General features: G+C 43.2%; 1 protein-coding gene across 1 annotated transcript in view; it reads right to left on the reverse strand.

Moving 5' to 3' along the window:
* LOC107296329 (ATP-binding cassette sub-family D member 2-like) overlaps positions 1 to 20,756 on the reverse strand; it is a 32,277-nt gene that overhangs the window by 3,918 nt on the left and 7,603 nt on the right. The window contains exons 2-8 of the mRNA XM_015825671.1: positions 19,259 to 19,439; positions 15,870 to 15,991; positions 14,268 to 14,436; positions 8,993 to 9,087; positions 5,945 to 6,090; positions 368 to 513; positions 55 to 139 (exon numbers count right to left, since the gene is read on the reverse strand). Of these exons, the coding sequence (XP_015681157.1) occupies positions 55 to 139; positions 368 to 513; positions 5,945 to 6,090; positions 8,993 to 9,087; positions 14,268 to 14,436; positions 15,870 to 15,991; positions 19,259 to 19,439 (944 nt within the window). The remainder of the gene's footprint in view (positions 1 to 54; positions 140 to 367; positions 514 to 5,944; positions 6,091 to 8,992; positions 9,088 to 14,267; positions 14,437 to 15,869; positions 15,992 to 19,258; positions 19,440 to 20,756) is intronic.

Below are 20,756 nucleotides of genomic sequence, written 5' to 3' on the forward strand. Positions count from 1 at the left end.
CTCAGACTCAGCTGCCAGGTCCCCTGGCTGGCGAGGAATCACAGCAAGACTTACCTGTGATAAAACATCCGAGCCATCCCCATTCTTTGCTTCTCTCCTCCAGACAGGACGTCTTTCCAATCGATCACAGCGTTCCAACCTTCGGGAAGACACATAAAAGTCACGAGGGGCTTCCTGTGTATTTGACAAACTCTTTTCATCCTTTGTAAGGCAACCTTCGTCAACTCAAAAGAAGAGTTCCGCGAACCCCATAAAAGTGGCTCAGGCTATGGGGGAGATCTTTGCTGAAACTGGTTTTGTCAGCCTTGGCAATCCCAACTTCCTAACGATGCGCCATATTTTCCCAGGGGGAAAAAAAATTGCATACCTCCCTCTCTCTGAATAATATGATTCAGATGAACTATCTGTAGGATAAATTCTAGGTCCAGGTCTTGGTATCCTTTCTCATGCATGTCATCCACTGAATCGGGGTAGATGACTTGATCCCGTAGCGTTCCCAGGGACATGTAAGGCCTGAAAGAAATAAAAAGAGAATTGGATTTTGCCCTCTCCTTGCCTGGGTGATCGCATCTCAACCCTGCTATTTCAAGGCTGCTGTTCTCCAAGCAGCACATAATGCTTTAAACGCCACGTTTCTAAAGACTGTAATTATCTGAGGATGATTGTTTCCTAAACTTGCTGGAAAAAAACAAAGCATTGTTTACAGAAGAAATGATTAGAGTTTATTAGCGGGGATAAATCTGGCTTAAGAAAAATGCTTTCCATAAAGAAGAATTTACGTATCTAATTCCTTGGAAGGAAAATTCACACAAAACAGAAAATCCGGTATCAAGTTGGAACTATACCTACACAAGATGGGCAGCAAAGAAGCCTGAACACTGAGTAAAAATAAATATGTATTTTTATTGTCTTCTGTACCAAGCCGATATAAATGGGAGAATTTTCGTGGACTATTTGAAAGCGGTTCTTTTTCCAAATTCAGACAGCCTCTTATTTTTTTTTTAATAAACATTCCTAGTTATTCCCAAGTCTGATCATCTGGATACCTTTTTGGCCTGGAATTATGACCTGAATGTAGAGATGGGGATGTGTTTTGGATGTGTTTTGTTGGCTGGTTAGTTGGTTTGCTTTATTAGCAATAAGTTAAACTGGTCGATCAATCTAACTAGACAACAAAAATTCTAAAATGTTGCCTCTCGTTGGCCTAATCAACAGTAATGTTTTACATTCCTGATTCCATTCTGACAATCAGGGGGTATCTATGGGAAAGAAAGGGTGGGCGGAATAAAAAACTTCCAGACACAATTTAAATTTTGCTTCTTGTTTTACTGTGCACATGGGCTTCAACTACATCCTTGCAGTAACACTCTTTGTTAAATCGTTGAAAAACTGTCTCCTTGAAAAATGGAGAAAAATCATCTTCCAGGGAAGAGAATACAGGTAAGTCCTCGGCTTACAACCGCAACCGAGCCCAAGATTTCTGTTGCTAAGCGAGACAGTTGCTGAGTGGATTTCCCCCCCCTCCATTTTACAACCTGGCTTGCCACAGTTGCTAAGTGAGTCACGGCAGTTGTTGAGTCAGTAACAGGGACTCTGACTTCCTCGTTGACTTTGCTTGTCGGAAGGTCACAAAATGTGATCACGTGAGCCCGGGACGCTGCAACTGTCAAAAGTACAAGTCAGTTGCCAAGCCTCTGAATTTTGGTCACATGACCATGGAGATGCTGCAACGGTCGCAAGTGTGGAAAGGGGTCCCGAGTCACTTTTGCAGTGCCGTTGTAACTTTGAAACATCACTAAATGAACTTGTTGTAACTTTGTCTGAAATGGTATAGGGTTTCCTGCCTGAGCAGGGGGTTGGACTAGATGACCTCCAAGGTCCCTTCCAACTTCGTTATTATTATTATTATTATTATTAAGTCGAGGTTTACACGCACCTCCTTGCCAGCAATCAATATCCAGATGAGCAGAGATTAACACCCAGATTAACACTAGACCAATAAACAATACTCCAGTCAAGGAGCTACCAATTCAAACAAACAAGCTAACAATAAACCACAGCCTACTCCACAATAGGCTTGGGAAGGAATCGGACCTGCTTTTGAGCCAACATTGGGAAGGTGACTCAAAGTAAAAAATTAAGTAAAAATGCATTAGCTAAAATATTGGTACATGTTGGTGGGGACAAAAAACAAAGATATTGAGACTCTAGAAAGAGTGCAGAGAAGAGCAACAAAGATGATCAGGGGACTGGAGGCTAAAACATATGAAAAATGGTTGCTGGAATTGGGGATGTCTAGTTTAATGAAGAGAAGGACCAGGGGGGACATGATAGCAGTCTTCCAGTATCTCAGGGGTTGCCCCAAAGAAGAGAGAGTCAAGCTATTCTCCAAAGCGCCTGAAGGCAGGAGAAGAAGCAACGGATGGAAACTAATCAAGGAGAGAAGCAACCTAGAACTAAGGAGAAATTTCCTGACAGTTAGAACAATTAACCAGTGGAACAACCTGCCTCCAGAAGCTGTGAGTGGTCCAACACTGGAAGTTTTTAAGAAGAGACTGGACCAATGTTTGTCTGAAATGGTCTAGGGTTTCCTGCCTGAGCAGGGGGTTGGACTAAAAGACCTCCAAGGTCCCTTCCAACTCTGTGATTCTGTTATTCAAGGAAGAATGGATTAGAATCAATCAATTCTCGATTGGCTGAACCCAGAATGTTCCCACCAACACCGACAGAGCAAGCCACTTGTATATAAAATGACAGCAAACCCTGCTGCCTGCTAGCCCTGATGATGTTACCTAGTTCGGTCATGAAATGTCTGCAAGAAAACAAGCTCAAAGAACACTAAGGACCACACAAACCCATCTACATCTTCTCTGTCACCCATTTAATGAAGAATTTAAAGAAGTCATTTCTGGCCTAACTCTTCACTTGTCTGGGGCATTTTGAAAAAACAAAACAAAACCCTGGAATCATTAAATAGCGAATCTCCTGGGCAATCTAAGCACGTCACATTTATGGCAAAAACCGGCTGGCATAAAAACACCAGAATTCACCGTTAATGTTCTTACAGGGAGGATTAAAGCCTCAATCCTGACCTACATTCTAATAAAAGCAAATACGGGCAGCCAAAAAATGGGAATTATTAATTTATATGTATCAAAGTGATTTATAGCCATTATTCCATAGAGGTGGAACACATCTTTGGTATAATCTACTATCCAAGTTATATTTAAGATCCCACTCTTTCTTCTTTCTTTCTTTCTTTCTTTCTTTCTTTCTTTCTTTTTCTTCTTCTTCTTCTTCTTCTTCTTCTTCTTCTTCTTCTTCTTCTTCTTTTTCTTTTTCTTTTTCTTTTTCTTTTTCTTTTTCTTCTTCTTTTTCTTCTTCTTCTTCTTCTTCTTCTTCTTCTTTTTCTTTTTCTTTTTCTTTTTCTTTTTCTTTTTCTTTTTCTTTTTCTTTTTCTTTTTCTTTTTCTTTTTCTTCTTCTTCTTCTTCTTCTTCTTCTTCTTCTTCTTCTTCTTCTTATTATTATTATTATTATTATTATTATTATTATTATTATTATTATTATTATTATTATGGATCATCGCATAGTCAGCCAGATGTTCAGACTGGATTTGGCATTTTGTCTACCTATCGAGTCCTTACCTAGGACCTGGGATAGGCAGATGTGGATGTTTGATGGTATTACAGATATCGCCACAGGATGAAAGCAGTTCCTAGTAAGGCCGCCTTTTGCAATTGACTAATGGCGAATTTGTCAATGCCAATGGTGTTCAAGTGGTGCTCAAGTTGTTTTGGGATTGCACCCAAGGTGCCTATTACTATTGGTACTACCCTTGCTATTATTATTATTATTATTATTATTATTATTATTATTATTATTATTATTATTGATGTTTATTTAGAATTTTACATGCAGCGAGAGTCAAATCTAAAGAAAAGGGGAAAAATTAAAAAATAAGCAAGCAAAAAAAAGGAGTTGTGAAATACACATCTTCCTGCTTTCTCTACCATCTTATAATCCTCTGTCTCTCTCTTAGAGGTATATACATCCTTTCAAACCCTAGTAGTCCATATATTTTCAATCCTCAGATCCATAAATCATATTGCACGCCCACAAAACCTGCTCAATCCCTACTAATGGTTCTGGATTTTTCACTAATACGCTACTTTCTCCACAAGTATGCCAGGCCAGGTGCTATTTCTTGCACAATTCTTTACGGGAGGGGTAATTGATCTGTGCCTCAAATAACTGTCAGTCAGCCTCTCTGTCTAGCATCCAGCAGGGTCTGTTAAATATTTCAAAGAGCTCAGTTACTACAACTGAGTTTAATTAGCTTACACCCCTTAGCACAGCTCAACCAGCACAGAGCTTAGCGTATTTTTTTTTTCATACATAGCAGGAGGTTATAATTAGAAGTCATCCTGCTGACACAGGAAGGGGAAAAAGTGACCAGCTATTGTTCCATCACAGAAGTGCAAAAAGTGCAAAAGATTTCGGTGTGGGGAGGTACCGTGGCCAGTCCAAGTGGTGTTTAAGGGGGGTGGGGGGGTGGAGAGGTCTAGCTAGGCCATGGGTAGGCAAACATGGCTCTTTTATGACTCGTGGACTTCAACTCCCAGAATTCCTGAGCCAGCCACGCTGAGGGGAAAGGGAGAGGTTTCCAAGCTGAGCCATGCTGGCTGAGGAATTCTGGGAGTTGAAGTCCACGAGTCTTAAAGTTGCCAAGGTTGCCTACCCCTGAGCTAGGCCCTCTGATGTGGGGTACCTCAGGCCTTAAGGTCCTCTCCCCTCCTCTTGAATGTTGAAGAGATTTCATGGGTGAGGTCATTCAACTTCCATCCATCCATCCATCCATCCATTCCATTTCTATAGCCACCCATCTCAATCAAGGACTCTTGCCATCCCCAAAGTCAGTACGTNGGGTGGGGAACCTTGGCTCTTTTATGACTCGTGGACTTCAACTCCCAGAATTTCTGAGAAAGCCACGCTGAGGGGAAAGCGAGAGGTTTCCAAGCTGAGCCATGCTGGCTCAGGAATTCTGGGAGTTGAAGTCCACGAGTCATAAAAGAGCCAAGGTTGCCTACCCCTGAGCTAGGCCCTCTGATGTGGGGTACCTCAGATCTTAAGGTCCTTTCCCCTCCTCTTGAATGTTGAAGAGATATCATGGGTGAGGTCATTCAACTTCCATCCATCCATCCATTCCATTTCTATAGCCAGCCATCTCAATCAAGGACTCTTGCCATCCCCAAAGTCAGTACGTTGAGGATATGCAGTTATTCACAAAATCATAGGAAGGGATCCCACAGGTCATCAAATCCAACCCCCTCTCCCCCCACCCCCCACACTGCACACTGTAGGATTCCTTACACCGTGGAAAATGCAGAGACTTTTCAACCAATCTAAGAATCCATGGTGATCTTCATAAACTTTCCGTGTAGGACATATTCTTCCCTTTGGGATGTTATTTTGGGGGGCTACTCTGAGCAAGACATAGAAGATATATTCATTGGGTTGGTCTTGCAGGTCTTCTAGTCTAGTCCAACCCCCTGCTGAAGCAGGAGACCCTACACCATTCTGGACAAATGACTGTCCAATCTTTTCTTGAAAACCTCCAGTGATGGAGTACCTACAACTTCTGAAGCCACGCCGCTGATTAATTGTTCTCGCGATCAGGAGATTTCCCTTAATTCTAGGTTGGATCTTTCTTGGGTGATACTCCACCCGTTACTTCTTGTCCTATCCTCAAATACTTTGGAAAATAGGTCAACCCTCTTTTCTCTTCCCCTTAAGTACTGGAAGACTGCTATCCTATCACTCCTAGTCCTCCTCTTTGGTAGACTAGACATACCCATACCCATCCCTCAACTGTTCATCATACGGTTGAGCGCCCGTAGACCCCCTTATTATGAACCGATTTGGTAAGAAACGAAAATTCCAAACCTTTGTGGAATGTAGAACATATGCTGGGGAGGTGGTTTGTAAAGAACCCCTTCGTAGACGGGCCACAAGCCACTTAGAATCCTGAAAAGCGAGCTCTTCCCACAACCATTGGGACCGGCAATTAGGAGATGCATGCCTTCCTCAACCTGCAAAGTGGAGTGAGAGACGCAATCACTTTGGGAAGAGTACTTGTTTTCACCTGGCTTTTTATAGCAAGAGCACTTAGATTTATATACCGTTCCATTAGGGCTTTACAGACCGCTCTTTGGGCGGTTTACAGTGCCCCCAACAATCTGGGTCCTCATTTTACCAATCTTGGAAGGATGGAAGGCTAAGTCAACGTAGAGCCGGTCAGGATCGAACTCCTGGCAGTGGGCAGAGTCCGCCTGCAATACCGCATTCTAACCACTGCGCCACCGCGGCAGAGATAACAATAGCACTGATATACCGCTTCACAGTGCTTTACAGCCCTCTCTAAGCGGTTTACAGTGTCAGCGTGTTGCCCCCAACAATCTGGTTCCTCATTTTATCGACCTCGGAAGGCTAGAAGGCCGAGTCAACCTTGAGCTGGTCAGGATCGAACTCCTGGCAATAGGCAGAGTCTGCCTGCAATACTGCATTCTAACCACTGCACCACCACGGCAGAGATAACAATAGCACTGATATACCGCTTCACCGTGCTTTACAGCCCACTCTAAGGGATTTACAGAGTCAGCATCTTGCCCCCAACAATCTGGGTCCTCATTTTACCGACCTCGGAAGGCGGGAAGGCTGAGTCAACCTTGAGCCAATCAGAATCGAAGTCCTGGCTGTAGCAATGCAGAGTTAGCCCTCAATACTGCATCCTAACCACTGCACAACCAGGACTCCTTTTTTATCAAGATGACTGACACCATCCATACGTTCTCCCTGCACCCTCGAACATGCTGGTTCAATGACTTTAAGATTCACCCTAAGCTTTGGTTAGCTTTGTGTTTCTCTTCCCAGTCTGGATCCTTAGCTCGCATAAGAAATTCAAGCACAACTGAAGTGTACTGAAGCAACAAATTATTTCGAAAAATATCTTTCACAAGATATGTTATCTGCATCTCTAATGGTACCCAATTCTACTTAGACGTGGATATCAACTGATATATAAATATCGACCTAAAATGGCTATTATTGCCCATTGAAACAATAAACTGAAAGGCAGTACTGTGCATTACAATTGGCATCTTATTATTGCTTCCTATTTTAGTAATCGTCAAGCCAATTTATTTTTAAAAACAGGACCATCGGTCTCCCTGTGAAGGCAGGGAAAAATACATCCCAACATATTCACAGGCTATGATTGATGACAAATCTCAGTTCTGGATACTTCTTAATTAGATTGTAGCGGCAGTTCCTAGCTTCAACAGCACAGTTTTAAAAAAATGAATTCAGAATTGTTATATTCCACAATGTAGGTAGTCCTTGATTTACAACTGTAACGGAGCACAGAATTTCCAATGTAAGCCATGGCGGTCGTAAGTCGAGACACCCATCTGACGAGAGCCGATTTTACAACTTAAGGAAACGGGGTTGACGTTAAGCAGGTCTATGTATTGCTACAGGCATTATTTTAATATTATATATCCTTCGGGACACTGAGGGAGATAAGATGTGGGCCCGGGTCCCAGCTTGCATCTGGTGATTGAGAGCTGAATGACGGAGAGAGCTCAATTTATACAATAAGACCCATAGACACAAATGGGAGTTTTCGTAACGACTGACTGCAAACACGTTCAGTCACTGTAGTTATTTCTCGTGTTCTTGCAGAGCATGGAGATACAATAGTGGCCAAAATTGTGGAAACCTTTTGGGAAAAGTGTACAGTAGAAATACCACCTTTGGTTAAGTTTCCACCCATTTTTCTTCTAATTTCTTTATAACTGTAGCCTTGTTCACTGAATAATACTATTTTACATCGCTTTTTGGGTGACCAGTCAACTCTTTGCACCATGACTTTAATTTTATTACGTTTTACAAGCTCATTACAGGAAAGAACGCAAAAAAAACCCCAACCAACTCCATAGCGATCGCATAACACACTGACAAATGTCCTCCTCTCAGCTTCAATACATGAGATCAATAACTGAATCCTACTGTGATCCGATTGGCTCATTGCCAAAAGAAGATGACACCCGATTGGCTCTCCAAACACTCATGCTCATTGGCTACAATCAGATGAAGGAAAGCTACCGGAGATCAACCGAAGCCGTGATGGATATTGCTTCCTTTTTCTGGTTATTTGGCTATAACCTTTCACAGAATACAGTACAGATAATTGAACAAACTTTGTTGCATTACATTCTTGATTAAATTATCTTTCCATTGATATATAATTTTATAGTACTACTCCAACAAAAAGTGGTGTTATTAGCCATCCAACCTCAAAAATACACTTTTCCCAAAAGGTTTCCACAATTTTGGCCACTACTGTATATAGGTCCTGGAAGACCTATACAGGCGACCCTAGACTTACAACCATTCGTTTAGCGACCGTTCAACGTTACAACGGCACCGAAAAAAATGGGACTTAGGACCAATTTTCAGACCGTTGCAGCGTCCCCACGGTCAGGTGATCAAAATTCGGATGCTTGGCAACTGGCATGTACTTAAGACGGTTGCAGTGTCCCGGGGTCACGTGATCATCTTTTGTAACCTTCCCGGCTGGCAAAGTCCGACAAGCAAAGTCAAATGGGGGGAGCCAGATTCACTTAACAACCCCACGGTTCACTTCACAACTGAAGCGATTCCATCAAAGGTTGTAAATTTGGGTCAAAGCTTGTTTAACCACCGCCTCGCTTAGCGACGGAAATGTTGGGCTCAGTTGAGGTCGAGGACTACCTGTCATGGGATAAACTCAACATTTCTGCCTCTGGTCGTCGAGCTGCTATGCCTACCTTGCTTGATCTCCCCTTTTTCCATATGCTTGTCCAAGTATTTAACATAAGGTACATGGACTCTGTGCCCGTTTTGTGCTAACTGGGATGACAACAATCAGAAGATTCCTGCATAGCCTCTTACTTTGAAGTTTAGCTTGGAAACCACCACATCTCCATTTGGGGTAATTATAGGGACATTTTCACAGATAATCCCATGATCAATATCTATTACTTTTCCTATAAGTAAAAAAAAAAGAAAAAGAAAGACAAAAAGCACAAAGTATGTTAATAGAGCAAGCAGAAGACACACAAGCGCAGACAGAAAGTTATTGTTTCGGGAAAGGCTGTTTTGCAGACAGGCCTTCGTCGTTACCGGGTGAGTTTCACACAAGAAGGCCTTCCTAAAATTCTAGATGGGATTAAGGAAGAGACTGGACTTTTGTTTCTCAAGTCTTCAGTTGTGTTAAGAACTTGCACCAATGTCCATCATGGAGGAAGCTTAATCACTACTAATTTGTTATATGGTGTTAACGTTTATTTAACGCTTTAGGAAACGGTTCTAGGTAAGTCTACACAATACTCCCCGTTTGATTTGAAGAATTTGCTTCAGGTTAGACACAAGTCCAAACACAGCCCCTTCTACAACTTCTTCAAGCAGCCAAATCTTTTCCTAGCATCATGCAGGACTTCAAAAGCCAGTGGTATAAAGCTGGGGAAAGACAAGCTTCTTTAGTGTATGTGTATAGATATGTATAGATATGTATAGATAGATAGATAGATAGATAGATAGATAGATAGGTAGGTAGGTAGGTAGGTAGGTAGGTAGGTAGGTAGGCAGGCAGGCAGGCAGGCAGGCAGGCAGGCAGGCAGGCAGGCAGGCAGGCAGGCAGGCAGGCAGGCAGGCAGGCAGGCAGGCAGGCAGGCAGGCAGACAGACAGACAGACAGACAGACAGATAGACAAGAGATGATAATAGGCATAGATAGGCAGACAGATAAATGATAAAGGGAGAGAGAGAGAGAGAGAGAGAGAGAGAGAGAGATATGTAGAAATAGATATATAGATATATAGATATACAGATTAGACAGATATAGATAGATAGATAGATAGATAGATAGATAGATAGATAGAGATAGATAGATAGATAGATAGATAGATAGATATAGATATGGCTAGAAATAGAGCTAAAAATCCGACTCTTGGGTAAGTCCATGTTCTGTCAAAATAATTACGATCACCAAGAGGGGATAAAATATTTATAAGCAGTTAAAAAGTTTTAAAAAACAATTTAAAAGCAGTAAAACATTATTAAAAATTATGGGCAACCAAGCTTTCGTCGGGCCCTCCCGACATCTTCAGGGTTGCTAAGACGGTTTTTGAGAGAGTTTATATAGCATTTTCAAGTGCCTGCATCCGGCTACGCGATCGCGCGACTGGGCCCCGGTATATGCGCTCCTGCGCGGTGCCTGTCTTCTTTTTATCCACGTGTAAACGTTTTGCCTTCCTTCCCTGCTTACCATTATGAGGCTCCTGGCTGTCCTCGTCAGGGATCATTTGGGGTTCTTTCTTACATCCCTCATCCACTTCAACCCCTTCATCCTTCCCCTCCAAGCCATCCGTCCCTTCCCTCTCCTTCATACCACCATCAATCCCTCTTCTACCTCCCTGGTCCTTCCCCATCGAGTCTAGATTGATCCCTTCTTCTCTGCCTCCGGTTGTAACGCTTCGTGTGTTTCCTGCCTCCTCTCCTTGCAACTCATTCCACACTCCCTCTCCATTCCCACCACATACATTCCCCCCATCCCTATTCATCCTCAAATTTCCTTTATCCAACCCACCCTCGCTACCATCGTCTCCTCCCCCATGGATCCTCCCATACTCCACTGCTTCTGCTCCTTCATTCATGTCTCCATGGGGTCTTTCATCCGTCCATCCACCCCATTCCTTTCTTGGGACTATCACTTCCCAACCTCTCTGATTCACGGGGGCACAAGCATTCCCCGGTCTTTCATTATACTTTTCGTTCCGTTCTCCTGCAACCCCAATATATTTCGACCCACCTTCTGCCGTTTCTCTCGTGCCCTTATTCACGCTGTACGGGGATCCTTCGCCCCCTTTATACTCTCTATGGGAGTTCCTCATCCTATGACTTTTGGCGGATTCTCGGGCAGTTTTTTCTTTGCCGAGCCTCCCCATTGAGTTCAACATAATTCCTTCCTCTCCCCCTCCAATCGCACCACTGCGTGCGTCCCCTATTTCTTCCCCTGATACCTTCATCCACGCTCCCCCCATCCTCACAACTAACACTCACCCCACTCTTACTTGCATTGCAACTCCCTCCATACCACTCCTCCTGTCGCCACCACTCCCCACCCACCACCCCTTCCATTTGCTCCCACTCTCTGTCGCTCGCCGGGGTCTTGGCATCCTTCAAGCTGTCATTCCTCCATCCGCTCCGTTCTATTGCCTCCCCACTGCTTTCATCTCCGAAGGTCCATGTACCTCTCGACTTTCCATCATGCCATTCACTGCATTCCCCTGTATACCCAACTCTCCCCACCCCACCTTCCACTACCCCCCTCTCGCCCTCATCCGTACCGTCTAAAAGTCCTTCATCCCCCTTACGCATTCCACTGGGGCCTCTGCCCATCCTGCAACTGGCTCTGTTGTTATGGGATTGCCTGATTCCACTTACTATATCTAGATATAGATATATAGATATACTGTAGATATATAGATATTGTAGATATATACATACAGTATAGATATATAGATATAGATAGATATAAATATATAGATATGTTTTTTCAAAATTTGGAATGCTAACAAAGAATTAAGGGAGTACTGAGATAGCTATTTCTAACCTTGTTTGGTTTTCATCAGTCAGACATACCCTTCCGAGATTCGAACCTGGGCTGTCTGCATGTTAAGCAGAAGCATTAGTCCTCTATGCCACAGGCTCTTTCTCACTTTGTTAGCTACAAGAGACAGGGGAAGAGATATAGATATATAGATATAGGTAGATATAGATATATAGATATAGATAGATATAGATATATAGATATAGATGATATAGATATAGATATATATAGATATAGATATAGATATAGAATGATTTCCAAGCCCAACTAGGGCAGTGTATCCAATCTTGGCAACTTTTAAGACATGTGGATTTCAACTCCCAGAATTCCCCAGCCAGCCATGCATAGCTCACCACCCGTGCACATGGGGCCCAACTCCTTGCTAAACAACTGCCTCCTTGCTTAGGGACAGAAATGTTGGGTTCTGCATGCGATATATAACAAGGCATGTAAAAAGGGGGTTGAATCTGCATCACAAGGGCACAGTGGTTTTATTTTTATTTTTATTTTGTCATTTCATTCTGCCTCCTCTTCCCTCCTCCTTCCTGTCCTGAAAATACCTCTGCACTAAGCCTATTGATGATCCTGCAAATTGCTCTTTGCCATCGATCGTTATGCTTTTAAGCGGTCAGCGTGCATTAAAATGGAGGGCAGCTGTACTTCAATGTAGCCACTGGATAAGGGAAAGTCCGCACGGACGTTTATTTGAATCATCCAAACAGCCTTTTGACTTTTCATTTGAAAGAGTTTCTTGACTTCATTTTCATCTTCCATCAAAGGTCAAGGATTGTATTAGAGCAGGGGTCTTCAAACTTGGCCCTTCCATGATTCGTGGACTTCAACTCCCAGAATTCCTGAGCCAGCATGGCTCAGCTTGGAAACCTCTCCCTTTTCCCTCAGCGTGGCTGGCTCAGGAATTCTGGGAGTTGAAGTCCACGAATCATAAAAGGGCCAAGTTTGAAGACCCCTCCCAGAATTCCTCAGGCAGGCATGCTTGCTGAGGAATTCTGGGAGTTGAAGTCCGCAAGTCATAAAAGGGCCAAGTTTGAAGACCTCCCCCAGAATTCCTCAGCCAGGCACGCTGGCTGAGGAATTCTGGGAGTTGAAGTCCACGAGTCATAAAAGGGCCAAGTTTGAAGACCCCCTGTATTAGAGGCAGCTAGAGAGCATTCAAGCACAGAGGGGCTATTTTTAAAATGTTCACAGCCTTAGCTGAAGTAAAAAGTTATACCAATAAAATAGTATGCTTTTTAAAATATTAACAGAATAACAGAGTTGGAAAGGGACCTTGGAGGTCTTCTAGTCCAACCCCTTGCACAAGCAGGAAACCCTATAACATTTTAGACAAACAGTGGTCCAGTCTCTTCTTAAAAATCTCCAGTGTCGGAGCACCCACAACTTCTGGAGGCCAGTCGTTCCACTGGTTAATTATTCTCCCTGCCAGGAAATTTCTCCTTAGTTCTCAGTTTCTTCTCTCCTTGATTAGCTTTCACCCATTGCTTCTTGTCCTGCCTTCAGGTGCTTTGGAAAATAGGATGCCCCCACTTGTTTGTGGCAGCCCCTCAAATATTGGGCGATGCTATCATGTTACCCCTTGTCGTTTTCATTAAACTAGACCAGGGGTAGGCAACCTCGGCTCTTTTATGACTCATGGACTTCAACTCCCAGAATTCCTGAGCCAGCCACGCTGAGGAAAAGGGAGAGGTTTCCAAGCTGAGCCATGCTGACTCAGGAATTCTGGGAGTTGAAGTCCACGAGTCATAAAAGAGCCGAGGTTGCCTACCCCTGAACTAGACACACCCAATTCCTGCAACCGTTCTTCATATGTTTTAACCTTTCATTTATTCATGCATTTATTCATTCGTTACTTCACTCATTTATTCTAATGGTATTGTTCGACGTTGTACAAAATCAGCAGTTGCTCTCTCTCTCACACACACACATGCTGAAATGAGTCACAGTATCTGTGTTCAAAGCTTTAATGCAGCATTAAAGTCCATTCAGTGGCTCTTTACTCATTATGGCTCCTTATTATGTAAAACCATGCCCACTGAATGTGCAATTAGGTATTAAAAGGATCATGCTAAGAATATTACATTGCATGTCACGTTCATGAATTGTCACGTAATATCCATAATGTCAGCAAATGATGCCAACCAATGAAAGGACATTGTATATAATTGTATATTCTTTACCCTTTTAAGGGGTCCTCACTTGTATCTGTGTGGGCCTCTCCTTGTTAATGTATAAATAAAGAGATACTATTCTACCTTTTTGGCTCAGATTCTATTTTGGGCTAAAGAACTTTGCCTGTTTTAATTTTGCCAATTTTACTGGCTAGAAGTGATTAACTCTTTTCTGTTGGATCCACTGCCAGTGACAGAGAACTTATAGATTATCCCTTAATAAATGCCTGGTTATAAAAGCAGCACAAAGTTAGTGAGATCAACATATACTTAAGAACAGATATAAACCGTCTCACCGTTTCCATGTTAAATTGTACCCAGATGTGAAATATTAAAAAAAAATAATCAAGAAACAGAAATGTATCGATTACCTTTGATTTCTAAAGGGCCATTAATGCATTGTTTGGCTTTATTCCTTTTGTTGTTGCTGTTTTCCCGTTCTGGAGTAAGGTTTGATATTTTGTAAATGCCCCTTTTTACTTCATCGAAAACTGAAAACATATTGTAAACACGGGCAGTGTAGCCGGCTAATTCTGCAATCTGCAAAACAACAAACAATCACAAGTTAAAGCCATAATGATAAGTTATATGGATTAACTACCAAAATAAATGCTTTGTTTATTATTGCAAAGGCTTGAATTTGCATTTTGTAATCTGGCTTTTGATGAAGAACAGAATCTCTGAATTCATCATCAGATATTTTTCTCTTCACAACGGAAGATCCACAAAACTCAAGTTTTAAACTAAAGTAAGGTATGAAATTTCCGTTAGTTTGACGGCTGAATCAGTAAGCCTTTTTAAAATCCTGACAGGTTCTGGGGCAGAATATTAATTTGAAATTATACACACACTTTCTTCTGCTGCAGTTAAACTCTGACTTTTACTAAGAAATGTGGAGTTTAATTGGCTATAGGGGAAAGCAAGAAACGTATAGGAAATGTAGAACATTTTGGATCTAATTATATCCTAAGAACTCCCCCCCCGTCTATCAGAACTGATTGCTTGTCTCAAATGGTAACAAATTCTGCTTGCAAACAAATAATCTTCAGCATTTCAATCATATGATTCCTTGAAATGGCAGCAACAAATGAATTCCTGAGCCAGAGGACCTGATGAAATTAATGAATAGAATAGAACAGAATAGAATAGAATAGAATAGAATAGAAAATATGGAATGGAATGGAGTGGAGTGGAGTGGAGTGGAGGAGTAGAGTAGAGTAGAGTAGAGTAGAGTAGAGTAGAGTAGAGTAGAGTAGAGTAGAGTAGAGTAGAATAAGTGGAGTGGAGTAGAGTAGAGTAGAGTAGAGTAGAGTAGAGTAGAGTAGAGTAGAGTAGAGTAGAGTAGAGTAGAATAGAATAGGACCTGCCTAAGAGGCTTAGCATGACATATCAAGGACCACATTCCTAAAGCAGGCAGGGTCAGAGCGCGCACACACACACACACACACACACAGAGAGAGAGAGAGAGAGAGAGAGAGAGAGAGAGAGAAAGAGCCAATGGTAAAAATGTAAATTTTCACGCTGCTAAAGAAAATTAAGAAAAGATGGTTTAATTGAGCGATCATTATATTCTCCTAATATGTCACTGGGTGTGCCACAGTTTCCCCAAAAGTTTGAGAAACGCCGCCAGGCCTCTTATTATTTTGCCTATACTGCACCCTATGTACCGCGTAACTGGAAAACACGGACATTTTTCCATCCGAACAATCCGGCTGGCCCGTCTTCCCTTCATGCTGATTCCGTGGCACCCCAATTCAATTGAACGAAGCGCACCGTAAGGGATTAGTGAACCTTGTTGTCTGGCTTGAGTGCCCAGCCCTGGGTTTCTGCGGAAAACAGCACCATTTCTGAGAAAGGAGAAGGTTCCGGTAGATCATCCCAAATGAAGAGTAAGCATTCTCCTTTTGCGAGCTGACCTCAGAGGTTTACAAGAGATCACCCTTTCTGTTATCAAGGCTAAGCGAATGGAATACCTCTTTGTAGGAAGACATGATCCGTTCAATGGCGTCTGCTCCAGAAACTAACAGATTTCGTGAGGTAGTAAAGGTTTCCGTTCGTTCGCTCACCATGCCTTGTTTCTGGCCATTGTCCAAATCTATCGACGAGAAAAACAATCAACAGAAGCAATGTTTTCAACATTTTATTGGAAATATTCTTCTAATACGATTAGAAGAAGAAAAAATGACTGGGAGTAGACTCTAGCTCAGCGGTTCTCAACCTATGGGTCGCGACCCCATTTGGGGTCGATCGACCATTTCACGGGGGTCGCCAAGCAAGGCTGTCCGCCATTTTTCCCCCTTTTTCGGCAGGTGCCTTACCTCCCTTGAGCTGGGCCAGCTGATGGTCGGCCTGCTCCGTCTCTGCCGCTTGCCAGCTACGCCTCGGCCGGCGCAGGGGGCGGAACCACGCATGCACGGCGCTCCCGGGCAGGGAAAGTCCTCGACTTACAACCGGTTGGGTAGTCCTTGACTTACGACTGGTTTAGTCCTCGACTTATGACCGGTTTAGTCCTCGACTTACGACCGGTTTAGTCCTCAACTTACGACCAGTTGGGGGTCGCGGCATTAAAAAGGTTGAGAACCACTGCTCTAGCTCTTCGGGATTTCTTTTATAGTTACAAGAAATTCCTAGTATTTTGAGTACACAAAATATTGATATGAATAAGAAGATAAGCCTAGCATTAGGTTGATTAAACAGGTTGATTAAGCTTAAATTTTATACAGAGATCTGCACCTACAGTTAAGGTTAGACTCCGGTGAAGTCTGGTTGAAAAATGGCTATCGTGGTTAGATTCAAGGTGGCTTTTCGTGTTTAGGGGGCTTCTGACCGTTAGGTGGGGTCTCCATTTTTTTATTTTGGGGAAAGGTCACGGCAAAATCCTTCATAAGAGTTGTCTGGAGTTGGATTTTGGCTTCCTTGTGTGTTGACAGCAGGGGAATCTTTGGGTCATTTCTCCATGAGGTCTAGGTGCAAATAGAAGGTCTTCAAATGCATGCTTAAGGCAAATGCATGGATGTACTACCTGGTTGCATCTGGGTTTGTGGCATTCAAGGAATAGGGGCTAAGCTAGGGCTAGTGTTAAAGGCCGCTTATGTAGCAGTAGCACTAAGATTTATCTACCGCTTCACAGTGCTTTACAGAACTCTCTGACCGGTTTACAGAGTCAGCTTATTGTTCCCAACAATCTGGGTCCTCATTTTACCGACCTCGGAAGGATGGAAGGTTGAGTCAACCTTGAGTTCCCATCAGGATCGAACTCCAGGCAGTGGGCAGAATTTGCCTGCAATCCTGCATTTTAACCACTGCGCCACCGGGCTCTATGGTTATTATCTATGTATTGAATTAGTTTCCCGTCTCTTTTTTTCAGAATGGATTATCCAGGGGTAAGCAATCTCGGCTCTTTTATGACTCATGGACTTCAACTCCCAGAATTCCTGAGTCAGTCACGCTGAGGAGAAAGGGAGAGGTGTCCAAGCTGAGCCATGCTGGCTCAGGAATTCTGGGAGTTGAAGTCCACGAGTCACAAAGCGGCCTAGGCCTAGGCCAGAGGTAGGCAATCTCGGCTCTTTTATGACTCATGGACTTCAACTCCCAGAATTCTTGAGCCAGCCACGCTGAGGGGAAAGGGAGAGGTTTCCAAGCTGAGCCATGCTGGCTCAGGAATTCTGGGAGTTGAAGTCCATGAGTCATAAAAGAGCCAAGGTTGCCTACCCCTGGATTATATCATCGATCCAGTTTAGTGAAAAACAGCTATGCACAATCAGATGTGATATAACATAACATACATAACATAACATAACATAACATAACATAACATAACATAACATAACATAACATAACATAACATTCTAATCCAAACAAAAAACAAATTTTGGGATTTTTTAAAAAAAGAAATATTAGGTTAAAAATGGCATAGCACATCTAATGTCAGTGTGATTTGCCATTTTTGTGATTTCTTTTTTGACTTCCTGGTCTTGTTCACATACAACAAGGAAGTTAGATGAGGGACACAGATTATTCTGCCAAATTAAAATAAACAATGGAGAGCCATCACTCTTACCAATGTATCAGGTAATAATAATCACTGGTTTAAGACTCATTTACACAGTAGTAGTATTACATTTATTGGCATAGTAACTACGGGTAGTCCTCGATTTACAACCGTTTGCTTATAGTGACCATTCAAAGTTACAACAGCACTGAAAAAAAAAAGTCACTTATGACCCTTTTTCAGTTACGACCGTTGCAGCGTCCCCCCCCCCGTGGTCACGTGATCAAAATTCAGACGCTTGGCAACTGACTCGTATTTATGACGGTTGAGGTGTCCCTGGGGGTCACGTGATCCTTCCCCTGACAGGAAAAGTCAATGGAGAAGCCGGATTCACTTAACAACCAGGTTACGAACTTATCAGCTGCAGCGATTCATTTAACAACGGAGGCAAGAAAGGTTGTAAAATGAGGCAAAACCCGCTGAACACATGTCTCCCTTAGGAACAGAAATGCAGGGCTCAAATGTGGTTGTGTCATGCCTCCGCGGGAGCCTGAATCTGCGGAGGAAAATGAGCTGGAACGGGACCCCCTGGAGGCGGAGGGAAAGGGGTCTGTGGCTTCAGAGGCATGTGGGGAAGAGCAGGCCGAGGCAGGCCAGGGCCCTTCAGGATTGGGACAGGAGGAACAGGAGGGGCAGAGCTCAGGCGATGAGCAAGGGCCACCCCCACCTGATCCTAGAGTACGGAGAGTGGAGAGAAGGAGTGAACAATGCAGTCAGGTTCAACTACTCCGGAGAAGAGCGTCCCGCCCCTCTCCACAAGGCACACCTGGAGACCCAGACTTAAGGAGATGCTGTGGGGAGAGGCATTTGTCGGGAACAAACACTGATTCCTTGCAGTTTTGTGTGCTGTTGCTGATCTTGTGGTTTCTGCTTGGAAACCCTGAAACTCTGACCATTAGACTGGCTGACAAAACTTGATTGGGAGTTCAAAGACCTGGGATTGTATTTTGGCTTCTCTTCTGAAACTGCTCAGGCAAGCTTGCGTTTCCACAGATTTTGGATGTAGGTTTCATTCCTTGCTCTCTACGTGGCCTTGAGTAAATTACTCTTCTAATCTAACTATATGTGAAACTACTTGCAGCCAGAGGTGGCTGAAGCTGTGTGCGTTTTACTTTGTTCTGGGGCTTGCCAGAAATGTGGGAGCATTTGGGGAAAATTTGGAGCAATGAAAGGGCGGTTTGAAATGCCAGCTGACTGCACTGCCTCTGCGCCGTGCCCTGGGTCATCACACTACCACACAGAAGATGTCTCTCTTCTGTGCCTTTTCTTCCCATGCCCGTTTCACCCAAATCCAGACGAAAGCTATCTTACCACCATCAGCAAATCCTTTTGCGGTGATAATAGGAACGGCCACCATAATCAGTCCACTGCTACTCCAGACGTATTTCATCAGGAACTGCTCAAGCATGATGTACCACAAGCGCTTGGACAAAATGATGTTCATCTGCTCTTCCAGAGCTTGGTAACTTTTCTGAAGTTGGCACATTTCAACCTGTGAATTTTTTTTTATTATTATTTTTTTAAAAATGTGATTGCTACAAGAATGTGATCTGTAAGGATATCCCATAAAAATGGACCAGACACCCCTACAGGTAGTCCTCAGCTTACAACAGTTCATTTAGGGACCGTTCAAAGTTACAACGGCATTGAAAAAAGGGACTTAGGACCGTTTTTCACACTTAGGACCGTTGCAGTGGTCACGGGATCAAAATTCAGGCGCTTGGGAACTGACTCAGATGTATGACGGTTGCAGTGTCCCGGGATCACATGATCCCCTTTTCCAATCTTCCGACAAGCAAAGTCAATGGGGAAGCCAGATCCACTTCACAGCTGTGTCACTAAGGCAGTGATTCACTTCACAGCTGTGGCAAAAAGGGTCGTAAAATGCGGCAAAATTCATTTAGCAACCGTCTCGCTTAACAACAAAAAATTCGGGCTCAATTGAGGTCGTAGGTCGAGGACTACCTGATGTTATCCTGAAGTAAAAAGATACAGAATTGCAACAAGCTTGATCCAATTGGATGGGAGAATACTTAAAGGGCCTCTGTGTGAACTAAATGTCCACATTGCAAGATTAATGTGCAAATTACAGAGAAATGTGGAGGAAGAATAATCACAGGTTCCCACAGAAGGATAGCAGATTACTGTACATTCTTCAAAGTCCACAGACCTGCTTTATAGCCACCACTGCTGACAGAACAGAAATTCACCCTGTGAGTAAATTTAATTTCCGCCAAGGAAAAAATACTGTAATACAAATTGGGGAGTTACCTAAGGAATTCTAACCTACAGCTGCCTTCTCTTGCCCCCTTCCAGAGAGCTCTGCTAGGAATAAAAAAATAATAATAATCTTGCTAATCAAGCACAGAGAAAAGACCCAATTTGGCAGTGTTTCTCAAACTAACTTGGCAACGTTTCAGATGTGTGGACTTCAACTCCCAGAATCCCTGAGCCAGCGTGCCTGGCTGGGGAATACTGGGAGTTGAAGTCCACACATCTGAAAAGTTGCCAGATTTGATAGCATTGCTTTAGATCAGGGGTCTTCAGACTTGGCCCTTTGATGACTTGTGGACTTCAACTCCCAGAATTCCTCAGCCAGGCACGCTAGCTGAGGAATTCTGGGAGTTGAAGTCCACAAGTTATCAAAGGGCCAAGTTTGAAGACCTCTGCTTTAGATCTTGGCTACCCCATTAATTCAGTGGGGTTTTGATTTTTTTGCCCTGAGCAGATGTTCCTGGGAAAGATTTAGCAAGAATTACAGCAGCAGCCACAAAACCACCTTAGATCCCTCTCTTTCTCTCCATCCATC

The sequence above is a fragment of the Protobothrops mucrosquamatus genome, unplaced genomic scaffold (genome assembly GCF_001527695.2).
Source record: "Protobothrops mucrosquamatus isolate PMUCROS unplaced genomic scaffold, P.Mucros_1.0 scaffold2750, whole genome shotgun sequence".
In the NCBI taxonomy this organism is placed as follows: Eukaryota; Metazoa; Chordata; class Lepidosauria; order Squamata; family Viperidae; genus Protobothrops; species Protobothrops mucrosquamatus.